The sequence below is a fragment of the Pocillopora verrucosa genome, chromosome 7 (genome assembly GCF_036669915.1).
Source record: "Pocillopora verrucosa isolate sample1 chromosome 7, ASM3666991v2, whole genome shotgun sequence".
In the NCBI taxonomy this organism is placed as follows: Eukaryota; Metazoa; Cnidaria; class Anthozoa; order Scleractinia; family Pocilloporidae; genus Pocillopora; species Pocillopora verrucosa.
The window spans coordinates 13,179,997-13,195,482 of NC_089318.1; the positions used below are offsets into that span (position 1 = coordinate 13,179,997).

General features: G+C 39.8%; 1 protein-coding gene across 1 annotated transcript in view; it reads left to right on the forward strand.

The window, feature by feature from the left end:
* The window catches only part of LOC131778595 (E3 ubiquitin-protein ligase UBR2), a 30,937-nt gene that overhangs the window by 11,110 nt on the left and 4,341 nt on the right, over positions 1–15,486 (forward strand). The window contains exons 15-43 of the mRNA XM_059095017.2: positions 32–98; positions 498–597; positions 1,577–1,705; positions 2,140–2,233; positions 3,236–3,325; positions 4,066–4,130; positions 4,736–4,846; positions 4,989–5,054; positions 5,364–5,440; positions 5,596–5,626; positions 6,162–6,225; positions 6,451–6,637; positions 7,320–7,422; positions 7,608–7,656; positions 7,932–8,086; positions 8,872–8,974; positions 9,527–9,618; positions 10,196–10,416; positions 10,702–10,852; positions 10,932–11,281; positions 11,637–11,740; positions 11,837–11,882; positions 11,978–12,038; positions 12,504–12,591; positions 12,952–13,007; positions 13,086–13,182; positions 14,132–14,202; positions 14,451–14,634; positions 15,333–15,432. Of these exons, the coding sequence (XP_058951000.2) occupies positions 32–98; positions 498–597; positions 1,577–1,705; positions 2,140–2,233; positions 3,236–3,325; positions 4,066–4,130; positions 4,736–4,846; positions 4,989–5,054; positions 5,364–5,440; positions 5,596–5,626; positions 6,162–6,225; positions 6,451–6,637; positions 7,320–7,422; positions 7,608–7,656; positions 7,932–8,086; positions 8,872–8,974; positions 9,527–9,618; positions 10,196–10,416; positions 10,702–10,852; positions 10,932–11,281; positions 11,637–11,740; positions 11,837–11,882; positions 11,978–12,038; positions 12,504–12,591; positions 12,952–13,007; positions 13,086–13,182; positions 14,132–14,202; positions 14,451–14,634; positions 15,333–15,432 (3,112 nt within the window). The remainder of the gene's footprint in view (positions 1–31; positions 99–497; positions 598–1,576; positions 1,706–2,139; positions 2,234–3,235; positions 3,326–4,065; positions 4,131–4,735; positions 4,847–4,988; positions 5,055–5,363; positions 5,441–5,595; positions 5,627–6,161; positions 6,226–6,450; positions 6,638–7,319; positions 7,423–7,607; positions 7,657–7,931; positions 8,087–8,871; positions 8,975–9,526; positions 9,619–10,195; positions 10,417–10,701; positions 10,853–10,931; positions 11,282–11,636; positions 11,741–11,836; positions 11,883–11,977; positions 12,039–12,503; positions 12,592–12,951; positions 13,008–13,085; positions 13,183–14,131; positions 14,203–14,450; positions 14,635–15,332; positions 15,433–15,486) is intronic.

Sequence of the window (15,486 nt, forward strand, 5' to 3'; positions counted from 1 at the left end):
ATACAAATGCTGACCTTTTTTTTTTGTGCAGGTCGTGGAACCTTTGAGTTTCGAAAGCACTCCCTCAACAGGTCCTATTTTATGATGATAGACCTCAAGTAAGTAACAGTGTAGTCTGCAGTGCACTCGTCTATAAACGGAATGCGGGGTAGCGCAGTGGGCAGCCTATAGTTCGCCGATTCGTTGGCTAGAGGGTAGTCAAGGGTAGAACGATATTCCTTTCCCCTCCCCCATTCTTCCTCTTACCCATCTACTACCCCCTTGGGAGAAAGTGTTTCCCTCCTAACCTTTCTCTGCATCAAAATCCCAAGATGTTAGTTAAAGATTAGCGTTTGCTCACCGAAAATACTCCTGAACTAAAGGCTAGTAACCATTTTGAACAACGGAATGGAGGCGCCGCGACAGGTCCCATGTAATGACAAATCGGACTCTTGTGAAGTTTTGTTGACAAAAAAAATCATGAAATTTTTTTTCTAAATTAATTGTATCATTCGTAGGTATATTCTGCTACACAAACCCACGGAGTGGACCGAGGAGCTTAGAGGAAAGTTCATTAAATTTTTAGAAAAATTCTTTGGACTGCTTAAGTGTATGCAGGTGAGATGATTTTCAAGTGGAATTAAAGTTATCCCGTTTAATGCAAACTCAGTGTCCTTGTTGTAACCTTCAAAGGTTACTAGTGTAGCGGAGAAGACAATCCGAACGCAACAATCCGAACAATATAAATCACGGTTTAATCAAATGAAATACGTAAACAAAATTACAAACGGAAATAAGGAGATCGGTGTGAAATCACAGATGAAGAGGGCGAAGTAAAGTTGAAGATAGCGTAGTTACGATTGCTCGTCACGTTGTAGCTGAATTCGTGTGGTTCGAAATAAAAGAAAATGCAGCAGAAACTAAACTAAGAAAATATCCTTGAGAAATGTAACACTAGCCTAATTAACAATGAAGCGATTATAAAGTGAACGGAAAGCGAGAAATAAATCGATGTACGTATCCAGAAAAAAAAAAGAAAATATCTTAAATGTGAAATAAAGAACAACTTAATTTGGTCTAGCTCCTAATGATTATAGGTAAATCGCCGATAGCGGATCGCACATGAATAGCAGACAAAATTGGTACTTATAGCGATGCAATATGAAATACAATATCTGGTACATGTGCTTAAATGAAACTGATTGAAATAGGAACTTATTAAGTAATAATCATTAACCAACGAAGAAATAATAAACCGGAACAATACACAAGTTACGCGTTTCGAAACTAACACTCGCTACAGCTGTACATTTCATATCGGAAGATGAAAGTGATCTTCCCAGTAACAAATACTACTTAAGCAGTAGTGAACATAAAGCCCGAACAAATTTAGGCATGTACGGGAGTTGAACCCATCACCTCTGCGACATCGGCGCAATGCTCTAACAACTGAGCCAACAAGCCAACTGGGAGCTGGTCATTTTGTTACAGTTCTATAAATTAGTCTTGTCACATCCTTAAAAATGACGTAGAAAATCCTTGCCGGCAGTCAGCGTTGGGGTTATGGAATGTTTCAAACTGTGTGATTTCCTTTCAGGGCATGGATATGACGACCCGTAAAACAGGTCGGCACGTGGAGATAGAGCCTGACTGGGAGGCAGCGTTCAACTTACAAATGCGAATGATGCCTGTCTACTCGCTGGTTTATGATTGGTGCTTCAGTGATGTAAGTTGTCAGTTTTCACTTTGGTTGGATAAGTCTTGGAAATTAGAGGCCTCTTATTTCCGGAACTTATTCTGATTATGATCGTTTCCCGTTTCTACTCTTGTGTGCAGAGAAACAGGTGACGTTAAGGATTTGATAAAGAATACAGTGACTCGGTCGGTCATTCGGCCAATGCTTCGCCCATTTACGACAGAAAAACAGATGCAGTGTTAATACTTGGAATTTACATCTACATATAGGAAATAGCTTTTAATTCAATACTTTCTACTTCAGAAATATTTAATTACGAACAACTTTCAGCAAAAGCTGTTATGTTTGAGAAAGATGTTTACCCTTAAAAAAATAACCATGCACAGTTTGGAATCGATGGCAGTTCAGTGTTTAGCAAGCAGCGGTAGAGGGAATAACTAAATGAACATGATGTCTCCTTTCAGGTGCTAATCTTTCGCACAGCCATCCTTGAATCCATCAAAACACTTCTTGAGGCGAGAAAAAAGCAAGAGGAAGTGGTCATGAAAGTTTTGCATGGTTGGTTAAAGGAACAAAAAGTTGACGTACTTGTATTCGTAAATGTTAAGTACAATAGAGGCAAAATGAATGTGTTAGCGGTCCATGTTTGTGTTGAAAGGGAGATAAGAATGTCGGAGTCACTCTGTGATGATCAGGTGCTAGGTTAACGCCACTTCCCCCTTAAGCTGTGTCTCAACAAGCATATCTGAATGCCAAAGCGCACCCGCTCCAAATCCCCGATTATGCTCAGCCATTCATTGCCTTTTACACACACCCCCGAGAGGACCAGAACTCCAAGCTAAACGTTTTATTATAATGGCCATACAGTGACCTCAAATCGTAAGATGGTCACCTAAAATAAAATGTCAGGCACCGTACAAAAAAAAAATATTTAAAGGCTTAATACTCGGACAACCAAAGAGAAAGAGGCATTTTTTTTTTCAATAACAGAAAACAATATAAAATTTATAATATTACAAGTAAAGGCCGGTTTATCTACTTCTATATTGAGACTATGAATAGTAAATTGCTTGTAGCAGGACCACCGAACACAGGTCACCAAATTGGTGACTTTCACTGAAAATTTAGTTACCAATTTTTTTCACTGCTCTGCCATGACAGTTGCCAAAAATTAAACAGTTTGATGCGCGTCAACTGGATGACTTGAAGCGGAACATAGGTGTGGCTGTCAATCATGCATAGTGGAACGAGGTCGGCAGTATTAAATCGGCTATAAACGCACGACCGAAGAAACTCTAAGAATATTGTAAGGGTCACACCTCTCCATTTCGTTGCTTCAGACACACATTTGCTGGCAAACCACCGTCTATAGGCCCTAAGCAGCGTCCAGGTGATAGCCTTGAGCATTTTAAGCGGCCAGCCTGGCTTTAAATGCCCGCCTTCAATTGAAAATATAATGCTTTTGCAAAGTCAGGCAGATACGAAAGCAGAAACCCTTTTTTTGCCCTATTTTTTCTTGAAAATTTTGTTTTTTATAATGATGTGTTTTTTTTCCTCCAGTGTCTAATCTTGCGGCGATGAAAGTATTTCGGTATGATGTAGCATCTTCGCCCATTTCTGTTCACTTGCCTGTCTCAAGATTTTTAGCAGGTAAGAACATTCGGTGTGTGCGTAGAGCAGTTTTCGAGTTATTTTGAAAATAATCCGGGAGTTTATTTGTTATCCCTCACTGCGCTCTTTGATTGGTCAAGGAAACTTGCACAACAATCACAACCAGTAAGATCGCTCTGTGATTCATCACAGAAACTTGTGCCACACTCAACCAATGAGGTGCATGCAAAAACGAAAACGGTTATTCGCGCGTTTTCCCGCACACGAGGCTTTCTTTGCCTGCACTTCGAGTTCTCATTGGTTCCTGGTGATGTTAGTCTTTGCTCTAACTGGCCGTGGTGGTTTCTTTGGTATTCGTTCAACGACTTTAAATCTAAAAGCTCCCCAGGATGATAGAATGCATTCCCAATAAGTGTTGTAAATTGAAACCAAAGTAACTTCATTCATGATGGCCAGCTAGAATAAATAAAATCAGTACAAGGAGCTGACAATATCTTGAAGTGAAAACAAGCGAACCTGCTGAAGAGCAGGAAAACTCGAGAATGATAAAGTCTGGATTTGTGTTATGTTTTTAGATCGGAGTATTTGAGATGATTGTGTGAGTTTTTTTTAACCATTCAGAGAGCGGAGTGAAGCAAATCAATAATGTTTCAGGATTATACGTGTTGAGAAATCCATTAGAAAATTCCGCGAAATGCAGATGCTGATAGTGGTCGACATGTGTTGAGATCAGTTTGTTATGGGTGACGTACCATTTTAAAGCTTGACTCTTTTTTCAGGTCTTCTACTTGCCTGTGAAAAATTTCAGCTGTCATTTTGGGACCTTTTTGGATTCGAAACTCAGGTAAAATTGAAGCATGTAATCTTAATCTTCTTCTTTTTTTCAGCTGTGGCCATTTCGTATAATTTAAATATAACTTCAATTGACTGGCAGTAATCTGGAATGGGTTTGGTTCCAGTCGAATAATGATTTAATTATCTCCTTCGTACACTTAAACAATCGAATATTAAACTGATAGCAATCAGCCATTTGTCGAAGGCCGTTACTCTGGTTATGGTGTTGGTGCCTATTCACCTCTAAATCTTGTTGGCTTATCGACATTTGGTGTTGATGTGATTGGAAGTAGCAGCGGTTTGGTTTTGGTTCTATAGTAGCACATTGCGCGCTGAAAGGTTTGATTTTGAACCAATACACCCCTACCCCCTCCCCCTCCCCATGCATTTCGTCAGCCTTTTGTAACTGTTCACCAGTACCCAATTATACTCTCGGGTGGAGTATGGTGTACTAATAGAAGTGTCTTGCCTTAGTGCGTATCACAGTCACCTAGCTCGGTTTGGAACGAGGACTTCTTGACCCAGAGTCCAGCCATCCAGTTGTGAGGCCATCGCGTCTCACGTAAGTTCCTTAATTTTCTCCGAATAATGTATAATGTGTGATTTCTTTTCCAGGACGACAGGCTAAAGTTGTTTCTAATAGAGTACCCTCTTCGCACTCTCGCTATGGCGGCACAAGTCCATGCTGGACTCTGGCGAAGAAACGGTTACGCTGTGATGCACCAGGTACCGCATGAAATACATTCTGGTCGTTACCTTATAGTGTGTCAATAGTTCTTCTCTTTACTTATCTTTTAAACTTTTAACTTTTGTTTTCCTTGTTTTGTTTCTGGCGAAGTAATAATGACATGATTTCGTTTTTATCCAGGTATATAACTATCTGCATGTAAAATGCCGTGCAGATATGTTCGATAAGGATGTGATCATGCTTCAGGTACGGTTCTAAAGGTGCTTTTTTTTTTCAGTCCGTTGGCTGAGCAAAAAAAAGCGTTTCAATTTTGTTTCTTTCTTACACGCTCTTTTGTGAGTGCAAGGGGTTCTTTATTATTTCGCGTGATGACATTTTAGAATCGTAGTTTACCAGAAATAGCGTTACCCAACAAACGCACAAACAAAAATCAAACAACAACAACAACATTACAAGACAAGAAATTGTGACGCATGCTCATGTGAAAACACTGCTGACTTGTAAAGGGACGCTAGCGCTGTTAATTGGTAATTCTATTCTCGTTTTTCTTTGAAGGTTGTGGCTTCGTTTTTGGACAGCGATTATTTGTTAGTTGCTATGTTGGACAAGTTTGATCTCTTGGAGTGGTCAAGGTTACTTTATGTTCTCTTTGCATAGTTTTATTCTGTAGGCTCACCATTTTCTCTCTTATTAACTCCGACCTCCAATCTTTTTATTTCTGTGAAAATTATGATGTTTCTTTAAGAAAGTTTATGAAGCAAATTCGTTTTTTCTTCTCATTTTATAGGTTCGCCTTTGATGAAAGCAAATATGACCAGGTGACTATGATGAACCGTATTAAGCTGCGTTTCCATATATTTTCTCTTTTTTGCAATAACAGAATCGTCGAATACGCCTGAAAAATAGTTCGTTAGTCTAACGCGGCTTTTTGTGTAGACTGAGTAACTCTTCAGACGCCTTTGAGAATCTGTAGGGAAATTCGTAGAGTGTCTCTTTAAAGCCCTCTTTGATCTCGCAAAATGCTAGTAGTTTGGCCTTCTCTGGAGGTTGGATTGTCAACCTTGTCGAGCTTTTCGTAGCTGTGAAATTCAGTTCACTCCAAGATTCATGGCGTACAAAGCGACAATTATTAATAATGTAGTAGAGCGTTTTCACTTGTGACCATTCTTTTGTTTTGAAGAGCTCCACTCCGACGTGATTGAGGAAATGCGCCAATTTCTCTTAGTAGAATTAGTTCATTAAACCCTCTTCTGGTGGTAATCCAAGAAATGTCCACATCATATCACTGTGGCCAAACTTTTGTTCACCTTCCTCGTCTCTAATCATAGTTGCTGCTTTTGTGGATTATTTCAGGAGAAGCTGACTCAAAGGTTGACGATTGCAGAATCATTCTTGTCCTTGCTGATAGCCATCGTGGGTGAGTACGATACACGATTGCTTTGGTGGACGGTGGAATTCGTTTGCTTAAGCTGAAAAAAGAACCATTAAGGCGTGTTTTAAGGAATATAAAAAATATCTCTTTGCTACCAGTTATGAAGCCCCCAAGTGGCCAATTGGAAGTGAACTTCTTGAAATCCTGTTTTGAGCATTCTCAATCTTGTTTTTGCTATCTTGTTTTTTCCAATTTTTATCTTTCGTTAAGGTGAGCGCTACATACCTGGTGTAGGCCGTGTGTCAGCGGGCGAGTTCATGAGACGCGAGATCGTACACAAACTGTGCTTACGTCCTATGACGCACAGCGAGCTCATAAAAAATCTTCCTCTCGTCGACAATGAACTGGAGGATGAAGAAGGCGTGGACGGAATCATCGAATCTGTGTCAATATTTAAGTAAGAGACGACGGTCTTCTGGTGTGAATCTTTTTCCCCCTGTAAATTCTCTACGAGAACGTTTTACAGGTCCCAAATCCTAAGCCTGATTGAAGTAGAAATGGAGCTTTCTCTTTGCTGGTCCAGTTTGTTGCAGATTTTAATTCTGCCTCGTCCAGAATAAAATGCTAGAACGACTACAAACCAGTTTATTTGTTGCGGTTAAAGTGAGCCAAAGGCATCTGCATTTGGTCTTTGGTCGCTGTCTTCATCTCAAAAAACGTGTATGTCGTTGATGTTATTTGTTATTCTGTGGTATGACTTTGGGAAGATTTCATCAAAACGAATAGTAACCCTTTGCTAAGGGTTGAAATTATTTAGCAAGTCCTTGCATAAGACCTCGAAAGTTGAGGGTCTCTATCATCCTTATAATATTTGGAATGTTTTGATCACCTTCGAAACTATCTTGCTCAGAAAGTGTTAGTTGTGGAATTATTTTTACCGTCTTCAAAAGGTAATACACGGTAAATTACTCTCAGTATGATCATATTAAAACATGAACGGTACCGTTTATTGAAGTTCATTGTCTTGAATATGAGAATGGCTTTTTATGATAAAACGGAAGGTGTGCGTTTGAACGTTAGCCAAGTAGAGCGGAAAAACGCTTCACTCTGATTTGTTCTGCACCAATGCTGTTTTGCAGAAAACCTGGAGTTACAGGGCGAGGACTCTATGAACTGAAACCAGATTGTCTTAAGGAGTACAATCCATTCTTCTATCACTACACACGGGTAGAGCAGTCCAAGGTATGTATATTTGCTACATTTGAAAGTTTATTAAAGAAGACTTTAAGCTACTGCAGTGGCTAATAAGATAGAGGATCAACTATACCAAACAACAAGTATGATCTTTTCTATATCCAAGTACCTTCCATGTACCCAAATAATGTCTGTATAGCATTTCACTTTACTTTAAACATTATATCCAACAGGCTGAAGAACAGCAGCGTAAAAGAGGGAGAAGTGAAAAAGAAGTTAGAGGTGCGACTAACGGTTTCGACGATAGTGTTGATGATCTCTTAGCGTTCTGTTCGATTTAGTGATTTTAATTACGATAATCACAACGGCAAAATCAGATCAGAGGAACGTAGTAATGAGGAAAGGTAGCACTAAGCGCGTTAGCGGAGCACCATACGTAATACATTAGCATGAACTCCTCGAGAGGAAAGCGTCCCTTCTAACCGAGTGAACTCGTGTAGTATGTGCTCAACTAAGAGTTGCTCTTTTTTTTAACATTTAACTCTTGTTTTTTAAAGGAGATAACCCACCCATCCCTCCTGAGTTTTCCACACCCTTTAGAAGTGTGTTGAACTTGCTAACCAGTAAGATACTTGTGGGACTCATTAATACGCTTCTCCTGCGAGCGCAGTGTACTCAAGCCAGAGCTGTTACGGATTTGCTTGTACAGCAGGTAAGCAGCTAGCTAGACATTGACAGCATTTTTATGGCGAAAGAATATTTAAACGGAAATGTGCTCTGGAAAACAATACGATTTTTGTTAACGCCATTGAAAAGCAGTTCTAACAATTTGCCTGTCATCTGAGTTTGAGATATCAAGGTGATTATGTGGTGTTATTTTCTGATTAAAAGTAGTCTTTAAAAGTGCTTATATTTATTTAAGTATTCAGTAGAGCGCAAGGTAAAAGGCACTAGATGAATAAACAATAGGACTCGGGCCAGGGTCCCCTACGAAGTTTACTACTAACCCAACCCCAGTAAAATTTCCTATGATCCTAACCCGGCTTACTTCCTTAACAAACTAGGTATAGACAATAAACTAGGTGAAATATGATGATATTACTACTAGATAATATAATATTATGAATAATTTTGGAATATGAGAAACTTGACGAGAACACTGAGCAACAGTGTTACTTCTACGAAACTTAGGAAAGATAATATTTCAAGACCTTACGTTGTTTCGGTCAAGAACGAGGTTCAGGAAAAAATTCAATTTCTGTTTGAAATGCATAAGGTGCAATTTGCCTCAGTTACATCAGAGACTGCATTCCAGAGGTTAGCTATTCGAATAAAGGAAAAGTCCCTAAAACCAGATATTCTTGGAATGCCCCTATTAGTAGTAGTGTTAGCCGCTGTTGGTGGGAGTGATTGGTCTAGGTCTCGAAAACCTGACTAGAAGCTATCACCATAGTCACCTTGCTTACTAAAGAATCCCTATTTCATTTTGCATTGTAGGTTCTTCATCTAATTTGTCTTGCTCTCCACGAAGAAAAAAGGCATCGGATGAATAAAAAAGCAGACGAATTCAACTTCATCTCCGTTGCAACTTCCCAAGGAGGTATTTACTGGTTCACGTATCTCAATCGGCCGTGTTAATTATTAATTCAAACCAAATGGATGGAATGGTACTACTTTCCTGACACAAATGGTCTTACCACTTTTAATCGTGCGCAGGAGACAGACGCTTATTACATTTTCTCCAGTGCATGCTGAAGGAAAACCATCCTTTAATAAGCTGTTTTAAAGCTGTTAAAATCCTCAATTCCCAATTAATCACCCCATTTTGTTAGACGATAGCCACAATTTCAGAAAGGTGGTTGCAGTTGTTTTTTTTCCCGACAGTTTTTAGGGTTGTTTTCGATGTGATAATATCAAAACCAAACCAATTTTGTCGACCAGTCTGAACTTAGTAGAGTAATTAAAGGAGCCAATAAGAACTGAGAGTTGTTACATGTAAGTAGCTTCAGGCGTTAAAAAAGTGGGAAGTGGCTAAGTAGAGTTTGGCTTTGGTTTTGCAAACGATTGCTTGAAATAATTCTTTAAGCTTTCGAGACTTATCCCTTAACATGATAAAGCAATGAATCCCGGTTTATTATGCTACGTTTTGCAGATCATCCGCAAAGTCTTCTAACAACACTGGAGAAATTGCAGAACTGTGAACTGCCTGAGGAACATGCTAGGCAGTTGGCGTGGATCTTAAAGGTAGCTTGCAGCCATTATTATCATTAGGTTTTTTCTCTGTTCGTTTGTTTTACGGGAGTTGAGGGCATTTTCGGAAGGTTAACTTAGCTAATATTAAGGGGGTAAGTTTCTAAAGAAACTGTGGTGCTGCGTCGGTGGGAGAGTATAGCGGGTAATTTAGTGTTAACAACTGAGTTGAAAACGTAAATTAGACGAAGGGCTAACGCTCGAAACGTCAGCTCTTTTACCCTTTACGGTGGCTAATTTACGTTTTCAACTCATTTGTTAGCTAATAGTAAGTTCATTACATTCAGTTCGTTTTAATTCGGTTTCGCCATCCTTAAACTTAATTGAAACATCAGTTAGGAGGACGAGAAGAAACATGAAATATATTTACAATCCTCAGGATGTGTACAATAGCAAAAGTACGTAAACCTTCTGTGAATTCGGTCAAATGTTGTAGTATTTGTGTGCTTTAGCAAAATCGCTTACTATTCCTTCCGATATTTGCTGGTTTGGGTTTACCGTAATAAGTTTTGTAAAGTTCGAAAGTTTTTTCAGGCTGTGACCGTGATTGTCACCAAATTTCCTTTCCTAGAATTTCTACGAGGAGCTTGAGGCACGTCAAGAAAAGCCGCAGGGGGTGGGTATAGTGCAGCGCACCCAATTTGAGAGGAGTATTTCACAAGAAGAAGAGAAGGCAAAGAGAGCTCGGCTTGCTCAGGAGAGGAGAGCCAAAATCATGGCGCAGATGTCTGCTTTGCAGAAATCTTTTATCAAAGAAAATGCCGCTTTATTGGCATCAATGGAAAATGAGGAGTAAGTAAAAACTAGCGACCCAGGTTGGAAAAGATTAGAATGAAAAGAGGTTTATACTCGCACAAACATGTTATATCACCTGCATCGTCTGATGGTGATCTTAGGTAAACATATTTGTGGAGCAAGTGCGTAATTTTTTTGCGAGCGAAGTTTAAACTGAAGGATTTGACAGTCGAGATATGTATCTCCATAAATCTGTGTAGAAACTCTTATTCTTTGATTGAAACAACCAGATAACGAGCAAAAGTATGCTTAATAGGACTGTTGTTTTTCTCTATGTGCTAGTTACAACACAGCGGAGTCTACAGTCGCAGAAGTTAACGAAGTCGTTTTACATGATGAGCCTGTAGTACTAGGAGTTCAGCGCTGTCAGAAAGGAGTGCGAACTACACACTATGCAACCGAGCCTTGTATTTTGTGCCAAGAACAGCAAGAGGTGAGAGTATGTCAAGTCAAATGGAGATGGAAAGTTCGTAAGTTATTTCAGTACAGCAATGTTTGTCCTTCGTTAACAGGTTAGTAGTGACGGACGAGCCTTAGTTATAGCCTCTTTTGTCCAGCGGTCGACCGTGTTATCGCGATCCCGCGGCAAAATGTTCGAGAATGGTGACGAGCTAGACCCCCTTTACACCCCGGGGGACCACTACTGGGGAGTCCATGTCAGCAGCTGCGGTCACATGATGCATAGCGACTGTTGGCAAGGATTCTACCAATCCGTTGTGGTCAAGGAGAGAAGAGCCATGCGTATGGGACAATATTTCAGTGTGGATGTCTCAAGAAGAGAGTATCTGTGTCCATTGTGCGGCTGTATCAGCAACACAGTTCTACCCGTGGTGCCTGCACTGTTCAATGGTCGGGGAGAGGGGTGAGGAGATAGTTTTTATTTGAGAAGGTTTTAAAGTGTTCGACTAAAATTGTGGATCAGTCGAAGAATATGATAATAAAAACAAGGACCAACAAAAGTTCAAGATCAAGATGGTTAACCTGCGCCAAGTGTAAGAGAATACGCGACTCGTGATTGGTCAAGGAGGTGTCGGGAATTATTTTTACCCAGTCACAAAGCCAACGAACCAACTGAAGCCGTATAAGTTCTCAAGAAATAAATAATTTATGGAAATGAAAAAAGACGATGTTTGTGCAATTCACTGAACAACCCTTTTATGTTTTCAAAAGTCTTTATGATTCCTGTGTTTATTGTGTCACATTTTCCTTTTCCGTAGAGTTGAGGAGGTAACAATCCCAGAATTTTTAAGTGGTATGCAAGATTTGGTCTCGTCGAATCTCAATTTATTATCAGAAGAAGACGACAAGAAAAAGAAGGAAGGTAAACATTCAAGACGGATCAAGGGGGAGGGGAGGGTCCAAAGGAAACTTTTGTGTTAGTCTCAATCTTTTCCGCACTGTTTCTTTCTTTCACCAGCATCAGAAAGATTCCAAGCAGTATTTCAAAATCTTCTCAAAACTGGGTGAGGCTAGAACGTCTTTTCCTCTAGTTTCCTTTTTTTTTCGCATCCTTTTTTTTTTATATATCCTGAGATGCATTTTGACTTTTCTTCCCTAGAACGAAGTTTTCCAATGATTTGAAAGAAATGATGCGGGTTTTCTCTCAGTCTTGTTTCACGGTGAGTAAACACGTCATGGCTTCAATTCGTTGTTACCTAAACATTTTAAAGGAATACTTTATTTCACCGTTTGTGCTGATATTTTGTGTTTAATTTATCTTTTTTGATGAAAAGTCTAGGTGTAAAAATAAAGTTCCTTGGAGAAAAACCGGCGAAACTTCAAACTCGTGTTTCTTACTATTGTTTTGCGAAATTTTATCACAAGCGAAAAAAAAGAACTTTCCGGTTGCACATCCGAACACTGGCAAAGCCAACCTGATGAAATTGTTCTTTTAACGAACTTCTAGTGAAAATTGGCCGGTCGGGTTGATAAAAATAGTAATGATATTAAAAATAAATCGATGAATATATATTTAAAGAAATAAAAAGTTAAATAACGGACTAAGGAGGCATGAGTTCATGGAAAGCCTGGATGCTAATGTGACATTTCTTTCTTTCTTATTTTTATCGTGTGTGCGCATTTAGGTTGGATTAGGAGTTGATCCTAATGATGACGACAAACGTGTTCCCCTGCTGGTCTGGGAAGCATGTGCGTACACCATACAAAGTGGAGGTTAGTTCATACTTAAATTGATTGTACATACATCGTCGCAAAACGGTCAGCGCAACTCCAGGAGTAAGAGTCGACCTCTTAGCATCTCTTTCGTTGAAGTGTGTCTGTGAACGAAGTGGTTGTATGAAGTGCTAGCTTAGTGTAAGTTAATACTGAAAGAAAAATTTTAAGAAAATAGATGAAGGCGGTAAGTTTCGAAAGAAACTGTGGTGTTGCGTCGTTGGAGGAGTATAACGAGATAATTTGGTTTGATCAACTGAGTTGATAATGTAATCGGAAAGTGTTTCAAAAGCTGACATTTCAGTTAATTTGATATGTGTAATTGGGGACAAACTAATTTGCTTTGTTTGCTGTTTCTAGAGAGTGCTCTAAGAGTAGAAGGCAAGCCTCTTTTCTCTGGCCTTACATCTCGCCAGGTAAAATCGTGAAATCGTTACAACTTTTTATAACTTTTTTTTGTGTATAACATTCCTGTTTTGACATTTTCCCCCTAGTTTCAGTGTATGGCAGCGTTAACTCGCCAAGCTTCAGTTGTGTCAGGAATATTTTCAAACAAGGCCATTCAAAGGCACTGTCTGCGGCTATTATCTGGTAAGGAAAGAGTTGGAAAAATTGATGATTTTTAAGCTCGTTCGTTTAGTAAACAAAGTTTTTATTAAGTTCTCTCAAGAAGGAGACAATGATGGAATCTCTGTTCCTATGAGGTTTCGAACCACGGACCGTTGAGAGTCCGTTGAGTTATAGAGAACCAACTGTACCACTGAAAATTCGCTGGCATGCAAAGTCATGTTCTTGTGTTACATGACAAGCGTCCTACATACTGCAAGGTTCAGCAACGGCGAAAGTGTTGTGTGTGTAAATGGAAATGAATTCTCGCATGAACGTAATGTACGGGCTATTTTACCTATGGGTTCTCTGTAGCTCAGAAGTAGATTATAGGGTCGTTGTTAAATTGACCACGCTGCAGGTCTCAAAATTGTATCCACAATCTTCCGGGTTTATTGACAGTGAAAGTGATTTCAAGCACTCTTGCTAAAAAGGCCCGTGGTATATCCCTGGTCAAAGCCATGCACTTTGTTGCGTTGTCGGAAACACAGAAAGGGAGGAGTAACAGAACAGGCACACTATAGTATTTTCAAGGGGAGTGGGGTTGGTGGAAGGGTTGTCCCACAAAGAGAGTGAGTATGGGTTGGAAATGTCGGAACAAGAAAATACTGTAATTCTCACATTCCCTTACTCCCTATGGCAACCTACGGTCAGCTCACGTCCCATCTCGACGAAATCTGGTCGAGGAGGGTATCGTTTGGTACTTGATGAACATAGCACTCGTAAAATCACGATTAATCACGATGTTGGTTGGTTGTCTGTTGCTTCCAACAATAACATCTGTGTACCACTAATCAGTGTGCACCAGCGTGTGGCTGTGGAGCCAAAACTTGGGTTGCCACAGGTGCTCATCGTTGCTTGAATGTACTCTAGCCGGTAGCGTTGTTTTGTTGCTCCTCTGTCTCACCTTAATTTTTATTTTATTTGATTCCAGTTCTAACACCAGACGCGGTACCTGGCACTGAAGGCCCGTCTCTCCTGGAGTTGGACCTTTTTAGTTTAATGGTTAGTACTTATTGTCATCTTGAACATTTTAAAACTTTTTCCGTGCCCTAAGCTTGGCTTTCAACAGTGCACGATTAAACAACAAAACAAAACAAAACAAATCAAAAAACAAAACTGGATTGGTATATGCTTTGCAAGGGCCTTTGGGCTAAAGCAAAGTGATTTATGGGAATCTTATAAGACTCTTGAGAGCTTTTTCTAGGTACACAAACACCAAAAAAATTCAATATAATGTTTTTCATTACCAGGTAAAGCTCCGCCTGGTTCTACCGAGTATGTTGTATCAGGAGTCTAATGATGGTGGTTCGTCACCCATCTTGAAGAGCATTGTGGGCCTGAATTCTCCTGTGACAATGGATCAGTCTGTTTTTCAGCTCACTCTGATGGCGCGTATTGTTCAAATATTGCTCTGTACATCACCTGATCTTCCAGGTAAGAAAAAGCGTGTCGTTTGGTTATACTGACTACTTTACAACTTGAGCGTAATCGCTAGGAGTGTAATTTTATTTTCCACGTGCACTGGCGAGAACAGATCGTTGAAAGTTCAAAACCGTCTTTTTCTTTAAAACGAGGCGACTAAAGGAATAGATAGGTTCTCATGACTATTCTGCATCAAGTGCGAGAAAGCGAGGGGGTCAGTATCGGATTTTCATGTGATTGGTTGAGGAGATCTAAGAAATTTGTGAGCTGAGTGTCAAAAGGAATCCACAATTGCATTTGTTTGCTTAACTCCGCCTTGTGATTGGTTTAGAAAATACGCGCCACCTTCTCAACCAGTCACATGCAAAGTTCTGACATGGTCATTCGTGTTTTCTCGCGCTTAGGGAAGTTTGATTGTTTTTACTTTGAGTACTCATCGGCCCATCGTGATATTTCCTTTCTCTCTGATTGGCCGTGGTGACTGCTTTACTTTTGGATCTACAAGACAAAAACGAACGGTGTTTATTCCACTCCTAGAAGTAGTCTTGACCTTTTTTTTTTAATTTTTTTTGTTAAGCGATATTGGAGTTTTAGGCAAGCGGTATTCGCACTTAGGTTCAAGGAAAAGACCGCTACATGGAGCTCTTGTATTCTTAGAATGCTTGTGCTTATTTCATGCCACAATTCACTTCGTGGTCATTTTTTGATAGGTGCTGACAACGAGGGGGAATCAATGGACCAGGAAGGGCCACTTCAGGACGAGGCTGTAAAGTTAGCTGCCGTGTGGGGTAAACTGAGGCACTGGGCAGGGTAAAGGAAATACTTGTTTTCTTTGCTTTAACAGAGAACTGTACTGATTTGGTA